Below are 19,196 nucleotides of genomic sequence, written 5' to 3' on the forward strand. Positions count from 1 at the left end.
ATCGTTCACGGGGAATAATCTGAATCCCAGATCCCCATCACTAACGGAGTTCAGCAGGTTATCTGCACCTGTAAGCGACAAAAGCTGATCCTTTCAGTGTAGCGTGCATGCAGCCCCGGACATGTACTGGAATGCTAGACCTGTTATTGCTCGATCTCACATGCCACAGCCTCGCGTATCCCTCTAGTAAGCTTGACGCGTACCGCGGGGCCATGCCGGAGTCTCGGTCGTTAACGGAATAAAGCTGAGAAATCGCTAGCACAACTACAAACAGACATACCACACCACACACAGAATCGACAAAGCTTGCAATCTGTCCATCTTTTCTGTAGCTTGTATGGTAGTGGTTTCCCGGGTGCAGTCCAATTAAGCCACAGGCTCCACTCCTGGTGGTGCCCTTTTGGACATTCCTTTAAGGTTCAGCTTTGCAATCATACTGCCCCTGGAAACCAAAAACTTTGCCTTCAGGGACGCTGTTTGGAGGTTCGTGGAAATAACGCCGCCCAATCAGCAGTCGGCATATGGGTCACCCTCCCAGGGCTGTGGGGTACTCGGAACCGGGCCGGTGTCAGTGGGATGTGTCACAGCAGCGGTGACCCAGACGGTGGCCCTGGGCGCCCATGTAAATGGCGTGGTATAATGGTAAAGAGTTTATATAGATAGTTTGACGCCACCTGTGGTGTTTGGCAACATAGATGTTAGGCCTATGCTGCATGCAGATCCTCTGGGACTGATGGTGTTGTGCAGCAAAGATGGTGAAGCTCCCCACAGGTGGAGCTGGAGTCCCAGGGAAGTGTAGATGTAGTGATGGGGGAAAGGCACAGGCGGTGTAGGTGCTGGTACCCAGATGTAGCGGTGCTGGAATAACTGTAGGACACCAGAGCGCGCAGTTCCGAAGCTTTACTCACAGTCTGCAGGTTACACAGATGCCTGCCTCCGTGCTGTGTCCTCCGGGTCAGGACCTCTGCCAACCTCTGGGACCAGAATGGAAAGCTCCCTTCCAACACTCCGCCAACATGTACCTTCCTGAACATCTCCTTTCTAGCGCTTGTGGGGGAAGAACTCACAGGACCGTGGTTCACTGAAACGCCTCCTGTCTAACAGATGTTCCTCAGACTTTACTTGTATGGCAGATAGCTGTAGCCTTTTCCTTCTGCCTTGCACACGTCAATGCTGGGGCCTCCGAGCCTTAGTTGGGTACAGAGCATTTATAGCTGCTACTTCCCCCGGTTTCTGCTGCAGGAACGTCAGTGTCCCTACAAACTCGGAGACCGGAATCCGGACCATGCGCTCCAGCTAGGAGTGAGCTTTAACTCTGCTCATCCTCCAGCTCCCCTTCTCACGTCCACACACTTCCCCTTCTCTGCACAGAGTGCCCAAACTTACCTCCTCCCGACCACAGAGAGCAGCTCCTCAGCAGTCAGGTTCAGAGGTCTCCCTGCTGGCCTGGAGTGGGAAATGTGTTGTGTGTTGGTTTCACTGCTAGAGAGATCCTTCGTTGCTCCCTAGGAGGAAGGCAATGCCACAGTGGCGACCGTTCTCTTGGGGACGCCACAAGTGCACTGAGGCCCAGCCACTGCCGGATGATGCTGCTGGTACATTGACCCAGACCACTACATTCCCCTCGCACTCTACACAGCCAGAATCTGACCCAGAGGAAACTCAGGTTCCCCTTCCCGCATACTATACCACCTTACACGGTGACAAAGAGGAAGGTGCAGATGAAAGTGCAGGTTCCTTGAGCAGGTGGGGGGCATACTCATGGGCGATGGCACTGGCACAGGGCACCACATAGTACGCAAAAGTGTCTCTGCCGGTGGGAGGGCCTAAACAGCTAAGTGCAGTGAGATGGAAGATGGGGACGACAAGGAGTTCAGAGTAGTGCAGGGATTCCCTAGCAAGGAGACTTATGTAATTGTTTTCAATGTTGGGACAGCAATTTTTGGGGAGCACTATACTCTGGAGAATGATATATGGGGCCCACCATACACTGGAGCATTCCAAAGGTGGACATCAGACACTGGAGCAGCATTTACAGGGCCCATTATACACTAGAGCAGTAGAAATGGGGCCCATTATATATGGAGCATTATTTGGGCCCATAAGACAGTGGAGCTTCATCCATTGGGACCAACATATACTGTAGCATTATGTGGAGCTCATCATATACGGTTTGAAACATTATATGGGAATAATGATTTGGTATGGAGAAATATATGAGCCTCATTACTCTGTATAGTGCACTAAGCGCTGGCCATAATACTGTATGGAATCATAGAATCGTAGAGTTGGAAGGGACCTCCTGGGCCATCTGGTCCAACCCCCTGCTCAAAGCAGGATTCGCTAAATCATCCCAGTCAGATGTCTGTCCAGCCTCTGTTTGAAGACTTCCATTGAAGGAGAACTCACCACTTCTCGTGGCAGCCTGTTCCACTCATTGATCACTCTAACTGTCAAAAAGTTTTTTCTAATATCTAATCTGTGTCTCCTCCCATTCAGTTTCATCCCATTGCTTCTAGTCTTTCCTTGTGCAAATGAGAATAAAGTTGATCCTTCTACAATGTGACAGCCCTTTAGATATTTGTAGACAGCAATTAAGTCTCCTCTCAGTCTTCTCTTTTGCAAACTAAACATTCCCAAATCCTGCAACCTTTCCTCATAAGACAGGGTTTGCAGACCGGTCACCATTCTGGTCGCTCTTTTCTGAACTTGCTCCAGTTTGTTGATGTCTTTTTTAAAATGTGGTGCCCAAAACTGGACACAATATTCCAGATGAGGTCTGACCAAAGAGGAGTAGAGGGAAATAATGACTTCACGTGATCTAGACTGTATGCTTCTGTTAATACATCCTAGAACTGCATTTGCCTTTTTTGCTGCTGCATCACACTGTTGACTCATATTCAGTCTGTGATCTATTAGTATACCCAAGTCTTTTTCACATGTGCTGTCACTTAGCCCTATTCCTCCCATTCTATATATGCTTTTTTCATTTTTATTGCCCAGATGTAGTACTTTGCATTTCTCCCTGTTAAAAACCATTCTGTTAGTTACTGCCCACTTCTCCAGTTTATTTAAATCTTTTTGAATCCTCTCTCTCTCTTCTCTAGTATTAGCTATCCCTCCTAGCTTTGTGTCATCAGCAAATTTAATCAGTTTACCCTCAATTCCTTCATCTAAATCGTTGATAAAGATGTTGAACAATACAGGGCCCAGGACAGAGCCCTGTGGTACCCCACTTGAGACATTCTTCCAACTGGATGTGCAGCCATTTACGACCACTCTTTGGGTCCGATCACTAAGCCAGCTATGAATCCACCTAACAGTTGCCTTGTCCATTCCATACTTAGTCATATATACTGGAGTTATATACTGTCTGTTTTTGGAGGTATTGCAGAATTTAAAATGGATATCAGTCATGAGATGTAAGAAGTGAAGTATTTTTCATTGTACTATACTGCTATTTCTCTGCCGTATCGGAGCATCATGAGTTGTGGTATGTGTTAAAGGGGCGCGCTTTGGCCCTGGGCCCACGAAAACTGGGAGCCAGCCCTCCCCCCCCACAACTGTAGCCAAATAACCCCCATTTTTCAGTGCGTAACTAGTATTATGAAGTTAATTAAGGTTGACAAGCTTCAGTAACAAGAATTTATGCTTTTGGCATTCAAATGGGCACTGTTGGTGTGTTTCCTGTCCTCCTCTCACTGCCGACTTTAATTCTCCATTGACTTACATTGGGTTTCGTGTTTTGGGACGACCCCGACTTTTCCCTATAGTCGGCCGATTTTGCTCGACCCGACTTTTGGAAAAGTCGGGTTTCATGAGTCGAAACTCGACCCTAAAAAAACAAAAGTCGCTCAACACTAATGGCCAGCATTGTATCTGGATCCAAACCCCTTTGAACACCTGGGGAGAGATGTTAAAATTACTGTTGGAAGAAGGCACCATTCAATGGAGAGACCTGGAGAAGTTTGCAAAAGAAGAGTGGTCCAAAATTCCAATTGAGAGGTGTAAGAAGCTTGTTGATGGTTAAATGAAGTGACTGATTACAGTTATTTATTCCAAAGGTTGTGCAACCAAGTATTAAGTTGAGAGTGCTAACAATTTTCTCATGCCCATTTTTTGGAGAGTTTTGTGAGAAATTAAAGTATGTCCAATTTGCCTTTTTTCCTTTTTTTGTATTGTTCCAATACACACAGGATATAAATATGTACAGGGTGGGCCATTTATATGGATACACCTAAACAAAATGGGAATGGTTGGTGACATCAACTTCCTGTTTGTGGCACATTAGTATATGAAAGGTGGAAACTTTTCAAGATGGGTGGTGACCATTTTGGATCCAACTTTATTTTTTTCAATGGGATGAGCTTCATGTGACACATCAAACTTATTAAAAACAATGGTGTGCTTGGCTTTAGCGCAACTTTATTCTTTCATGAGTTATTTACAAGTTAGTTTCTCTTTGTTTACAGCTATTAACATGTTGCAGGAGGTTAACACGTGAGGAGCGGATAGAAATTGTGTTGATGTCTGGTGAGCGCAGCACCCGGGTCATTGCAGCAGATTTCAATGCAAGACACCCTACGCAAGAAAATTGTCACCATTCCCATTTTATTTAGGTGTATCCATATAAATGGCCCACCCATTATAACAAAACATGTGGAATTGCAATAATTGCATGGGAGAAATACTCAATTTTTTGTAACAATTTCAAGGATGCCAACGATTTTGGCCATGACTGTACCTGTAGTTAAGGGATTAATAGGGGAGTAACCTGAATCTCATGGGACTTAATTCAAAATCCACTACTTGCCATTTAGGATGCTTACCTTTTATGTGCCAGAGAGACCTGGGACACCAAACACACACCATTACCTGGGTATATTTGCTTAGTTTTCACCCACTATGGATGGGTGAAAACTAACTGGGTGAAAACTATTCATACCCCATGAAAAGTTGGCATTGTCTTGATTCAACCATTACTTACTCATTTTTGATGCAAACATTACTGTCTGGATTCACACAGCATCTGCATTTTCCACACTGAGGTATAAACAATGGGATGACTTTGTCTCCTGTATGAAAGGAATGATAAAGAAAATGTTGTAATTTACAATTTTTTGCGCATAATTAATCTTGCATGCACAGATTAATCTGCTAATTTTACATTTATAGGGGAACTTATACATACAGTATGTTAGCTCACTGCAATTAACACAGACTTCAATATTGATATACATGTTAATAGCGCGAGGTACTTTTTTTGCTCAAAAAACATAAAAGCCACTTAAGGTGTAAATATGGGTGGTAGCATTAAATGTCACGTGCCAAGCCAGGCCTCATCAGATCAAGCTCTTTTAGTGTTGTAACAATGGAGTCTCAGGTCTACACAGAAGCTCAAGATGATAAATGGTGAGAAATCTGTAACTGACTAAACTAATTGCAAAAGTGTTTGATTTTATTTCTTAAAAATAACTTTGAATACTAACTTTTTTTTAACCCCTTTCTGCCATCCGACGTACTATCCCGTCCATGGGACCTGGGCCCCTATGCCCATGGACGGGATAGTACGTCGGCGCGATCAGCGGCGCCCACGTGGTGAGCGCCGCTGATCGCGGCCGGGTGTCAGCTGATTATCACAGCTGACACCGGGCACAATGTGTCAGGGGAGGTCACGGACCGCCCCCGACACGTTAACCCCTTGCACACCGCGATCAAACATGATCGCGGTGTACCGGGGGTTAAAGGGAAGCATCGACAGGGAGGGGGCTCCCTCCGTGCTTCCCTGAGCCCCCCACGGCAGCGCAATGTGCAGCGCTGCTGCGGGGGGCTCCTTTCCTCCAGGCCCCTGAATCGAAGATGGCGACAGTGATGTCCCACCTGGGACTATTTAATAAAGTAAAAAAAATAAATAAATAAAAAAAAGTGTTAAAATAATTTAAAAAAAAAAAAATCGCCAAATAAATTAGAAAAAAAAAATATTCCCCCAATAAATCCATTTTTTGGAAAAAAAAAAAAAAAAAACAATAAAAGTACACATATTAGGTATCGCCACGTCCGTAACGACCCACCCTATAAAACTGTCCCATTAGTTAACCCCTTTAGCGAACCCCTTAAAAAATAATAAAAAACGAAGCAAAAAAAAAAAAATGATTTATTATCATACCGCCAAACAAAAAGTGTAATAACGCGCGATCAAAAAGACACATATAAATATCCATGGTACTGCTGAAAATGTCATCTTGTCCCGCAAAAAACGAGCTGCCACACAGCATCATCAGCAAAAAAATAAAAAAGTTATAGCTCGCAGAATAAAGCGATGCAAAAATAATTATTTTTTATATAAAATAGTTTTCATTGCATAAAACCGACAAAAACATAAAAAAAGACCTAAATGAGGTATCGCTGTAACCGTACTGACCCGAAGAATAAAACCGCTTTATCAATTTTACCGCACGCGGAACGGTGTAAACGCACCCCCCAAAAGAAATTCATGAAATGCTGGTTTTTGTTCATTCTGCGTCCCAAAAATAGGAATAAAAAGCGATCAAAAAATGTCACGTGCCCGAAATTGGTACCAATAAAAACGTCAACTCGTCCCGCAAAAAATAAGACTTCACATGACTCGGTGGGTCAAAATACGGGAAAATTATAGCTCTCAATATGTGGTGATGCAAAAACTATTTTTACAATAAAAAGCGTCTTTTAGCGTGCGACAGCTGCCAAATATAAAAACCGCCATAAATAGTAAATCCAACCCCCCGATATCACCCCCTTAGTTAGGGAAAAATAATAAAATTAAAAAAAAAGTATTTATCTCCATTTTCTGGCTAGGGTTAGGGCTAGGGGTGTGTTGGGGTTAGGGTTGGAGTTATAATTGGGGGGTTTCTACTGTTTGGGCACATCAGGGGCTCTCCAAATGCAACATGACGTCTGATCTCAATTCCAGCCAATTCTGAGTTGAAAAAGTCAAATGGTGCTCCTTCCCTTCCAAGCTCTGCCATGCGCCCAAACAGTGTTTTACCCCCACATGTAGAGTATCAGCCTACTCAGGACAAATTGCAAAACAATTTTTGGGGTCCAATTTCTCCTGTTACCCTTAGGAAAATAAAAAATTGGGGGCAAAAATATCATTTTTGTGGAAAAAAATGATTTTTTTCATTTTCACGTCCGAGTATTATAAACTTCTGTGAAGCACTTGGGGGTCCAAAGTGCTCACCACACATCTAGATAAGTTCTGTGGGGGTCTAGTGTCCAAAATGGGGTCACTTGTGGGGTGGGGAGTTTCAATAGTTTAGGTACATCAGGGGCTCTCCAAACGCACATGACACCCGCAGACCATTCCATCAAAGTCTGCATTCCAAAACGTCACTGCTTCCCTTCCGAGCCCCGACGTGTGTCCATACAGTAGTTTTCTCCCACATGAGGTATCAGCGTACTCAGGCCAAATTGGACAACAACTTTTGGGGGTCCAATTTCTCCTGTTACCCTTGGGAAAATGAAAAAATTGGGGACTAATTGATCATGTTTGTGGAAAAAAATACGATTTTTTTATTTTCATGCCCGGGCATTATAAACTTCTGTGAAGCCCTTGGGGGTTCAAAGCGCTCACCACACATCTAGATAAGTTCCTTAGGGGGTCTCGTTTCCAAAATGGGGTCACTTGTGGGGGTTTCCACTGTTTAGGTACATTAGGGGCTCTCCAAAGGCAACATGACACCCGCAGACCATTCCATCAAAGTCTGCATTCCAAAACGTCACTACTTCCCTTCCGAGCCCCGACGTGTGCCCATACAGTAGTTTTCTCCCACATATGGGGTATCAGCATACTCAGGACAAATTGGACAACAACTTTTGGGGTCCAATTTCTCCTGGTACCCTTGGGAAAATAAAAAAATGGTGACTAAAAGATCATGTTTGTGGAAAAAATACGAAATTTTTATTTTCACGCCCGGGCGTTATAAACTTCTGTGAAGCACTGGGGGGGTCAAAGTGCTCACCACACATCTATATAAGTTCCTTAGGGGGTCTAGTTTCCAAAATGGTGTCATTTGTGGGGGGTTTCCACTGTTTTGGTACATCAGGGGTTTTCCAAACGCGACATGGTGTCCGATCTCAATTCCAGCCAAAAACGTCAAATGGCGCCGCTTCCCTTCCGAGCTCTGCCATGCGCCCAAATAGTGGTTTACCCCCACATGTGGGGTATCAGCGTACTCAGGACAAATTGCACAATAACTTTTAGGGTCCTGTTACCCTTGGGAAAATAAAAATTGGGGTGAAAAGATCATTTTTGTGGAAAAAATATGATTTTTTAATTGTACCGCTGTACGTTATAAACTTCTGTAAAGCCCTTGTGGGTTCAAAGTTCTCACCACATATCTAGATAAGTTCCTTGGGGGGTCTAGTTTCCAAAATGGGGTCACTTGTAGGGGGTTTCCACTGTTTAGGTACATCAGGGACTCTCCAAACGTGACATGGCGTCCAATCTGAATTCCAGCCAATTTTGCATTGAAAAAGTCAAACGGCGCTCCTTCCATTCTGAGCTCTGCCATGCGCCGAAACAGTCGTTCCCCCCCACATATCAGGTATCTGCGTACTCAGGACAAATTGCACAATAACTTTTGCAGTCCAATTTCTCCTGTTACCCTTGGTAAAATAAAAAAAATTGAACCTGAAGTATTTTTTTTATGAAAAAAAGTTAGATGTTCATTTTTTTTTTAAATATTCAAAAAAATTCCTGTGACGCACCTAAAGGGTTAATAAACTACTTGAATGTGGTTTTGAGCACCTTAAGGGGTGCAGTTTTTAGAATGGTGTCACTTTTGGGTATTTTCTATCATATAGACCCCTCAAAGTGGCGTCAAATGTGATGTGGTCCTAAAAATAAAATGGTGTTGTAAAAATGAGAAATCGCTGGTCAACTTTTAACCCTTATAACTTCCTAACAAAAAAAAATTTTGGTTCCAAAATTGTGCTGATGTAAAGTAAAGTAATCATGTGGGAAATGTTAGTTATCAAGTTTTTTGTGTGCCGTATCTCTGTGATTTAAGGGCATAAAAATTCAAAGTTGGAAAATTGCGAAATTTTCAAAATTTTCACCAAATTTCAATTTTTCTCACAAATAAGCGCAAGTTATTTGAATGAAATTTAACCACTAACATGAAGTACAATATGTCACGAGAAAACAATCTCAGAATCACCGGGATCCATGGAAACGTTCCAGAGTTATGACCTCATAAAGGTACAGTGATCAGAATTGTAAAAATTGGCCCGGTCATGAACGTGCAAACCACCCTTGGGGGTGAAGGGGTTAGCAAAAGTTGTACCTAGCGTTATGTTTATTTTGTATCTCTTGGCAGTTAAAAATAATATCAGCTCATACCCATTACCTTTAAGCTGGGTCTACATGGCAACATGTGTCGTACAACAGCAATTATCTAAAGTTGGGAGACAAAAATATTTGTGCAACTTACGACATTATTAGAGATTCAGACACAAGTCACATGTCATGTGCGACTGAGATCGAAGTCTCTGAAAAGTGTATCAAATGCGAAAGGCAACAGGGGAACCAACACATTTGGTAACATTTGTAACTGTGCTGCACTTTGTCACAGGTCGCAATGCAACACCATAGAAAGTAATTTCATCTAATGTTGCAATGTGTTGCTGCGATTTCAGCATTTGCAAAGGCCCCGTCAGACTAAGTGATATCGCTAGCAATATCGCTATAACGTCACTGGTTTTGTGACGCAGCAGCGATATTGCTAGCGATATCGCTATGTGTGATACTTACCTCCGACCGGCTCCCCCGCTGATTATCGCTGATCGCGCGAGAACGGCCTGGGCCGTTTCTCGTCATCAGCTTCCTGCTGTGAAGACGAGTGACGCGTGGACGCGGGCGGGCGTCTTCATCGCCTCGTCTGACCGGTAAGTAGCGACCGCTGCTATGTCACTGGTGAGATCTGCCTGTTTAGCAGCTCACTAGCGACCACTTAGCTATGTACCAGCGATCCTAACCGCGTCATATCGATGTCGGGATCACTGGTGCATCGCTAAGGCCGGTTTCACATTTGCGCTTTATGGCGCTGCGACGGCCTGCGCACGGCCGCCAAGCCCCACCCCCTACTGGCTCCCTGCCCGCCCCATACGGTCATCGCCGCTTACTAGAGCACATGGACGCTTGCGATCTGCGCACCCTATCTTTAGCATAGGGTGCGCAGATCGTGCGCTGGCCGTGCACTAGCAGGATTTTGCCATGCGCTGCGCACTTTTGAAGGTGCGCCGTGCTCGCCAAAATGCAACATACTGCGTTCGGCACACACGGGCGCACCTTCAAAAGTGCGCAGCGCACGGCAAAATCCTGCTAGCGCACGGCCAGCGCACGATATGCACACCCTATGCTAAAGATAGGGTGCGCAGATCGCAAACGTCCATGTGTGCTAGTAGGCGGCGATGACCGGATGGGGTGGGCAGGGAGTCGGCAGGGGGCGAGGCTTAGCGGCGGCCGTGCGCAGGCCGTCGCAGCGCCATAAAGAGCAAATGTGAATCCAGCCTAAGTGTGACGGTACCTTTAGTCAAAGCCAGGAGTGGGTGATAAATACAGAAGTGGTGACATGTTTCCAGTAGGCTATGTGCACACATTGCGGATCTGCAGCGTTTTTTCTGCGCAGAATTGCACCAAATCTGCAAAGGATTGCTCAAGCAATGTTAATCAATGGGAATCCAGAATTAGTGTGCACATGCTGCAGAAAATTGTGTCCTGATTCACAGCGTTTTATTTTCCACAGCATGTGAATTATTTTTGTCGATCTGCATCCATTGACTTACATTGAATCAGTCAAAGCCGCACCCAAACCGCAGGTATAAAAAGATTTGTGTGTCAAAAACGCTGCAGAAAGGGTGGGGAATGGGTGTCAGTGCGTGTACCCAGGCATCATCTGATGGGACTACTACTCCCATCCGGCTATGTCTGCTGTCACATATAACAGTGACAGCATGAGCCGATGATGCAAGAATAGTCTCATCATCCGGCGACTGTGTTCAATTGTATATGAAAAAAAAAAATGTACATAATTACATACAATATACATACTCAAACACATAATCCCCAATGCCCGCATCTCCTGCAACAATAATAAAATAAACCAACATATACTCCCTGTCCGCCGTAGTCCTAAAAAAACGAGTGCCCCATGATGATCTCACGTGTAGAACAGTCACATTGATACACTACGGGAGGGATCACCTCCTGTCAGTGTATCACTGCACTGCCCTGAGAGGACACCGGAATACATGTGAAAATTCTCACGCAGCAGGTGCCGTAAGTGAGAGCTCAAACTACGGGGTACTCTCAGTGATATATTGAGGGAGGGATTACCTCCTGACAGTGTATCACTGGAGGCCAGGTAGAGCAGTCACATCTCCCAATGTGAGTGTTCTACATGGGAGATCATCATGGGACACTTTGTAAATGGACTATGTTGGAGTATTTAGTCAGCCACCAATTGTGCAAGTTCTGCACAATTGTGAGTGGAGGACAGAGGAGCCTCTTAAAGAAGTTACAGGTCTGTGAGAGCCAGAAATATTGCATGCTTTAGGTGACCAAATACTTATTTTCCACCATAATTTGCAAAATAAATATTGCCAAATCAGACAAGGAGGTTTTCTGGATTTGTTTTCTCATTTTGACGCTCATAGTTGTGGTCTACCTATGATGCCAGTTACAGGCCTCTCATCTTTTTAAGTGGGAGAGCATGTACAATCCATGACTGACTAAATACTTTTTTCCCCCACTGTATTACCCCACTTGCCACCGCTACAGAGCAAGTGGGAAGAGCGAGGCTAAGTGCCAGATGCGCCATTGCTGGGGTGGCTGAGAGCTGATGTTTTTAGCCTGGAGGGGTGCCAATATCCATGGCCCCTTCCCAGGCTATTAATATAAGTCTGCAGCTGTCTGCCTAGCCTTTGCTGGTTCGATTTTATAGGGGGACCCATGTCAATTTTTTTTATGGGGTTCCCCTGTAAGCTAGCCAGTAAAGGCTAAGCAAACTTCTGTGAGCTGATGTTAATATTCTGGGAAAGGAAGGAGCCAATAGCCAAAGGTTACCAGAATATCAATATCAGCACTCAGCTTTCCCTTTGCTGGTTGAGAAAATTACGCGGGAGCTCACTTTTTTTTTTTAAATTTTCAAAAATATTTGTAAATATGGCAGTACTTGGGCTGTGCCTCTCCCTTCTCTCCTTGTAGTTGGTCTCAGAGAGGTACACTACATCCAAGTGATGCCCTGTCAAAGAAGAGAGAAAAAAACAAAACAAAAAAAAAAAAAAACACACATTTCTACATTGTGCCTACTCTCTAAACCTCATTCGCCCGTCTCTGATTAGATTTTTTTTCCCCTTTCATTTTTTTGCAGTTTTTGCAGTTAGGGTCAAGGAAAAATAAAAAATGCTAGAGGTGTATTTCCTGAAGGAAGTACAGATAGTGCTTTGAAATGGTGCCTGGGCTGCCCCTTTAAGAGAGACTTGCCTGCTGCCCCTGCAAGACTTTCAACTCAGGATCCGTTTTAACTGTGGGTGCCTCTCAGGGGCCACTTTGGCCTCAAGGTCTGATTTGGTGGGTGGGGCCCCTCAGGATCCGATTCAATGGCCTGGGCTACTCAGGGCATGAATTGGTGGCCGGGATCCCTCAGGATCCGATTCAATGGCCTGGGCTACTCAGGGCATGAATTGGTGGCCGGGATCCCTCAGGGTCCAATTTTGGGGGTGGGGCCCCTCAGGGTCCGATTTTGGGGGTGGGGCCCCTCAGGGGTCCGATTTGGTGGGCGGGACCATTCGGGGTCCGGTTTGGAGGCCAGGATGGCTCAGCCTCCGATTTGGAGGCCAGGGTCAATCAGCCTTCGATTTGGAGGCCAGGGTGGCTCAGCCTCCGATTTGGAGCTTGGGGTCACTCAGCTTTCAATTTGGCGCGCCGGCCCTTTATGACTCATTTCGGTGCGCCAGCCCTTTAAGAGCCAATTTGGCTCACTGGGCTTCTAAATCCACTTTGGCGCGCATTCTCTCTGGGGCATGCGTCATGTGATGAAGCTAGATTTGCATTTGTGCTGTGGGTTTCGCTTTAAGAGCTGATATTATCTGCCAGAAACTCTGTCCTGGAGAGGTCATGTATAGTTCGTAGACGTTGGCATAGTAACTGGGTCTGCCTGCGCATATCAATGAGCTTAACTGCCATTTGAATCGCCTCAGGGCATGTTTTCTCTGTGGCAACATTTTCCCATTGAAATGCATTGAGGAAAATGTTTTTTCAAATGCAAATTGTGCAAAAACTACAAATCCGATCAACACGAAAATTACTTAGCACACCACTCGTGGACACTGGCTTCGAAACGACACCTCAACGGAGTCTGTGTGTGTAGCGGTTTGGGCCGCATTAATTGCGGAAAATCAACTGAGTAATATTAACTAGATCTGTATTTCCTGAAGGAAGTACAGATAGTGCTTTGAAATGGTGCCCGGGCTGCCCCTTTTAGAGAGACTTGCCTGGAAGAAGAAGAAAGAAGAAAGAAGAAAGAAAGAAGAAGAAAGAAAACCGACAATTATTATGGCAGTATTCCCCTATACCAATCCCTCCACGCTGCAAATACAGGGGCCTGTGGGACAGTCAGGAAAAACAGAGTGGGGTTTCTGTCACCAACTTTCTGTAGTGAAGTGAAATGACAAGAAGGACATGTACTTGCTGACCACTCTGTATGCAGACACCACTGACGGTCAGAGACAGGGGCGTCACCAGGGACAATAAGAAAACCAGTCTGCATCACACACTAATAAAAATACATGGGAGGCGTGGATGTCGGACCAGGTGCTTCAACCGTATCAAGTGAAGCAGAAGACCAGGGCCTGGTACAGAAAGGTAGCAATCTACATTATGTCTTCTATAGGTCACAAGGAGGACTGACCTTTCTTCAGTACCAGGAGAAAATAGTCCATGGTGTCATCCCATGCTTTGAATTCTACCACACAACTTCCCATTATTAGACATGAATAAGACCAATTTGTGTGGTAGCATTTTTTTTTTTTTTTTTTTGCAAATAATTAATATTTTCAGTTTAGTGGACCCCAGTAGAGAGGAGTTTTTATTGGACAAGAAATAAAAAGAATATTTTTAATCAGTAGAGCACATTTTACCCCATTTCACAATTAATTCTAGGACTTGATCAATCACATACCAAACTATAATTCAGACAAATTCTCGTCCACATGCCCACGTCTGTATACTCCAGAATGTGGACCCCACAAATGTTCTTGAAAAATCAGGTCATCTCACAATTCTAGGACTTGAGTAATTAGTGTTGAGCATTCAGATACCACAAATATCGGGTATCGGCCGATATTTGTGGTATCAGAATTCCGATACTGAGTTCCGATACTTTTTGCATATAGAATACCGAAATCGGAAGTTTCCATAATGCTATGAGCCAATTTGATTTGATTCAGCCAATGAGGAATCCTCAGAAGTGTGGGCGCATCCTGTTAGGCTTGTAGGCATGTTAACTAATGGCATGGCTGTGATTGGCTGCTGAAATGATGTCATGATGCACTATAAAAGCCGCCGCCGCCATTTAGGGTTCACTCTGCTGTGAATTCAGTTAGGGACAGGCTTTTGTTCAAGACTCTGAGGGACAGTTAGAGATAGTGATTTGCTATATAATATTGTGCTTTACCCAGGCTACATCATCATCATTGTAGCTTTCTTTTGCCTTGCAGCGCTGTTCACAGCTGTCTGCAAGGTCTGTGTGAGTGCAGCTCACGCTGTAGTGTCCTGCACCACCTCTGGTTGTAGGCCGCTCAGCATGCGTCACTGCCTCATGCATATTTATTTTTGTTTTATTGCTGCTCATTTTTCATTAATTCTCCTATTAGTGTGCATCCATCCGTATCCATATACATTGGTTGCAAACACTATAGGAGTAGACAGCGGAGCCTTTCCGCAGCCTTTCAGTGCTAGTGCCCAGTTCTCTGCACTGTTCACGGCAGTCTGTGAGGTCTCTGTGTGTGAGTGCAGCTCACGTTGTAGTGTGTTCTGCAGCCACCTCTGGTTGTAGTCCGCTCAGCGTGCGTCATTGCCTCATACATAGTCCTTTTTTTGTTTTATTGCAGCTCATTTTTCCTGATTTTTTTCTCCTATTAGTGTGCTTCCATCCGTATCCATCTACATTGGTTGGTTGCAAACACTATATAGGAGAAGATAGAGGAGCCTTTTTTCTGGCTTGTGCCCTGCAGCCGCAGCCAGATTAGTATTAGCCTATTTTTTGGAGCCTCATCTATTGCATTGTAGGTTACCTTCCTGCATTGTAATAGCTCCAAAAATTTTGTGATACTATCGCTTTCACATCTTTGGTCACATCCTTTTTTTTTTTTAAAAAAAAAAAAAAAAAAAAAAAAAAAAACAAACACACGTAAATAAAGTTCACCAAACACTCCACTTGACAGTTGTGTAGGCCACATTAGCTCATATTAAAGTGTAGTCCACACACTTTATTCATTTAGTGTTTCTTATACCTGTTAGCAGCTGTTCAGGAATAAGCACACTAAGTCCCCCCTTTGTACTTTTCTGCCTATCAGTCTACCAAGATGAAGAAGGCAGGGAGTAAGGCACGTGGTCGTGGGCGTGGAGTTTCAGCAGGGAGAGGACCTGGGGATTCTGTGCCTGCTGCGGGCACCAGTGACTTAGCATCCCCCAGTTTTACTAGGCAACAGTCCTTTATGCGCAGCTTTGTAGGACCTCACCGTACCCCACTGCTGCGGGACGAACAAATTGAAGCCATTGTCGGATGGATGGCAGTTAACGCATCGACTTCAATGACTTCCACATCCTCTCAGGGCCAGAGCACTGAAGAGCAACCATCTGTCTCTTGACCACCTGCCAAATTGCCCAGGCAGTCAGAGAGCCCTGGACAGGAGCCATCTCTACTTCTGTTCTCTGAATCTCTTGACATGGAAAAAGGGGGCCAGCCAAGCAGTATTCTAGAATGTGAAGAAGAGGGAGTATGCAGCGATGCGCAACTGCTTTGTCCCTCTGAATCTGAAGAGGCGGGTGGGCAAGTGCCTATGGTCAGCACACCTCAGTACGAATCAGATGATGAGACTCAGGTGCAACTTTCTGGTGCATACTGTGCTGGCGAGACTACCCAGGAGAAGCAGGTGTTTGAAGAGGGGAGTGTACATGATGAGGTCCTTGACCCATCATGGCGTGAGGAACAGGAAGGTGGTGGGAGCAGCTCTGAGGAAGAGATTCCCCGAACGTCCAAAACAGGAAGGAGAGGGAGGGGGAAGACTTGGTTGCCTGTAGCCTCCACTTCGGCACCCGTTAGGAGCATTCCTCTTCCAAAACGGGCGCTCCCAGGACTTGCAGTGCATGGTCCTTTTTTGACACAGTTGCAGATGACATTTGCTTTGTCAAATGCAAGCTGTGTAATCATAAAGTCAAAATAGGGAAAAGTGTCAGCAACCTCAATACCACAAATATGTGGAAACAAGTACGACCAAGCACGTGGTGGAGTTACAAAGACACACTGAAGACGTAGGCCAACCTACAGCACCTCCTACCACCTCTTCAGCTCGTGTTGTAGCCTCTTCCTCCAGCTCACACAGCGCCGGTTCGGCTTCCTCACAGGATCGCCATGGAAGAACCTCTGGCACTGTTGTTCAGAGACCCAGTGACATTCCACCCACAGCACCACGTTCCCTGTCATCCTCACACTCCCAGGCCACTCTACAGCCATCGGTAGCACAGGCATGGGAGAAAAGGCGGCCACACTCGGCAAACCATCCCCGAGCACAGGCTCTGAATGCTGACATTGCAAAACTACTGGCCCTTGAAATGCTCTCATTCAGGCTGGTGGAGACTGACACCTTCCGTAACGGCATTGGCAGTCCCACAACACACCATGCCCAGCCGCTTTTATTTCAGCAGGCAAGCCGTCCCTGCCCTGCAAAAGCATGTGGAGGGAAAAATTAAACATACGCCGTCAGTAGCAAGGTCCACCTGACCAACGATGCGTGGACCAATAACCATGGACGATACCCTTCCCTCACTGCCCATTGGGTCAATGTTGTGGAGCCAGGTACAGATCTTGAGAGTGGCGCTGTACATGTTCTGCCAACTACAAGGATTGCAGAAATCCAGTCTGCACACTGACTCCTCCTCATACTCCAGTTCCTCAGAATCAGCGCTGCAGGAACCGTCACGGTCTACCTCCACATGGACCCGTGAACTCTTACCCGATATGAGCATAGCCATGGCCAAACGTCAACAGGCCGTACTGAAATTAATTTCTTTGGGGAATCGAAGCCACACAGCACAGGAGCTCTGGAATGCCATCAAGCAGGAGAGCGACGTGTGGTTTGTGCCAGCGAATCTCCAGCCAGGCTTGGTAGTGTGTGACAATGGCCGAAATCTGGTGGAAGCTCTGGGCCTAGGCAACCTCACTCACATCCCATGTCTGGCACATGTGCTCAACTTGGTCGTGCAGAGCTTTCTGAGGGACTATCCGGTTCTTGATGCACTGCTGCACAAGGTCCGCATAGAGTGCGCTCACTTGCGGCGTTCCAGCATGGCAAGATCGTGCATTGCAGCTCTGCAGCGCCGATTCCGCCTTCCAGAACATCGCATCATATGTGACCTACCCACCAGGTGGAATTCAATGTTACATATGTTGGAGTGGTTGTGTGAGCAGCAGGCAGCAGTAATGGAGTACCAGCTGCATCAGGCACAAACAAGTCACACTGTGCGCCGGTCACACTTCAGCACCACTGAGTGGGCCTCTATGAAGGACATCTGCCACGTTTTGCGTGCCTTCGATGATTCCACACAGATGGCGAGTGCAGATGATGCACTAGTCAGCATGACTGTCCCCCTTATCTGCCTGCTTCAAAAAACACTGCAAGCACTAAGGGAGGAGGTTTTGGAAGAGGTGGAGGATGAGGAGTCCCAAATGCCATCTGCTTCTGGACAGTCTGCGCTACGTGGTTACTCACAAAGGCCTAGGCAGGGGACACTTTGTGAGGAGTCAATGGAGGAGGAAGACATCTCTCCAGAGGAGGGAGGTACACAATGCTCTAGTAGTCAGTATGTAGAGCGAGGGTGGGGTGATGCAGAGCAGGCAGAGATGACGCATCAAGCAGGGGACAGTGTTTCTTGGGCAGTTGGGAGTCTGCAGCACATGGTTGATTTCATGCTGCAGTGCCTGAGAAACGACCACCGCATCGCCCACATTCTCAACAAGGCTGATTATTGGGTGTACACCCTCCTAGATCTTCGCTACCGGGACAACTTACAAACCCTCATAACACCGTTGAAACGGGAGCGTAAAATGCGAGAGTACAAAGACACACTGGTGCATTCCATCATGTTCTCCATTCCACCCGAGAGCAGTGCTGCTAGTGCTTTACATAGCAGCTCTGTGCATCGAGGCAGTGGAGGAAACTCTCCACAAAGAGGGAGCAGAGGCAGCTCCTCAGCACAAGGCAAGACCAGTATGGCCCAAATGTGGCAAAGTTTTGTGTGCCCGCCACAAATGGCTACACCATCACAGACGGCTCCAGTCAGCAGGAGGCAACGTTTTCGTCAGATGGTGACAGACTACATGTCTTGCCCTCTCAGTGTACTCCAAGACGGCCCTTCCCCCTTCAAGTTTTGGGTCTCTAAGCTGGATACATGGCCAGAGCTTAGCCAGTATGCATTGGAGGTGCTGGCTTGCCCTGCAGCTAGTGTATTATCGGAACGCGTCTTTAGTGCCGCAGGTGACTATCCTCCGATAACATTGACCGGCTTACTTTTCTGAAAATGAACAAGGCATGGATCGCGCCGGAATTTGACAGTCCTCTTCCAGAATAAATAATTGGTTGGCAACAGTATACAGGTCTCCTGTTGTGTTCATGTTTCTACCACCTGAACTGTAATCCCTGGGCTCCAACACTGCCAGTTGTTGCTCAGAAGTGCCGTCTGCACAGAGAAAAACACTAGCTCCTGTGTTAGTGGGATTCAGTAACGCCAGCTGCTCCCCTGCTGTGTGTCCGGCAAAGTCTCCTGCTGCCTCCACATTCAAACTACATCAGATATAAAACTTGCTCCAATTAGGCCTCAGCCTAAACCCTGATTGAACCAGGGCTCCAACACCGCCAGCTGCTGCTCAGACGTG

General features: G+C 46.0%; 1 protein-coding gene across 1 annotated transcript in view; it reads right to left on the reverse strand.

The window, feature by feature from the left end:
• The window catches only part of LOC141100831 (alcohol dehydrogenase 1-like), a 93,340-nt gene that overhangs the window by 38,370 nt on the left and 35,774 nt on the right, over positions 1-19,196 (reverse strand). Inside the window, exon 4 of the mRNA XM_073589516.1 lies at positions 4,988-5,075. Within this exon, the coding sequence (XP_073445617.1) occupies positions 4,988-5,075 (88 nt within the window). The remainder of the gene's footprint in view (positions 1-4,987; positions 5,076-19,196) is intronic.

The sequence above is a fragment of the Dendrobates tinctorius genome, unplaced genomic scaffold, assembly GCF_039654945.1.
Source record: "Dendrobates tinctorius isolate UK_male_01 unplaced genomic scaffold, ASM3965494v1 ptg000011l, whole genome shotgun sequence".
Lineage (NCBI taxonomy): Eukaryota > Metazoa > Chordata > Amphibia > Anura > Dendrobatidae > Dendrobates > Dendrobates tinctorius.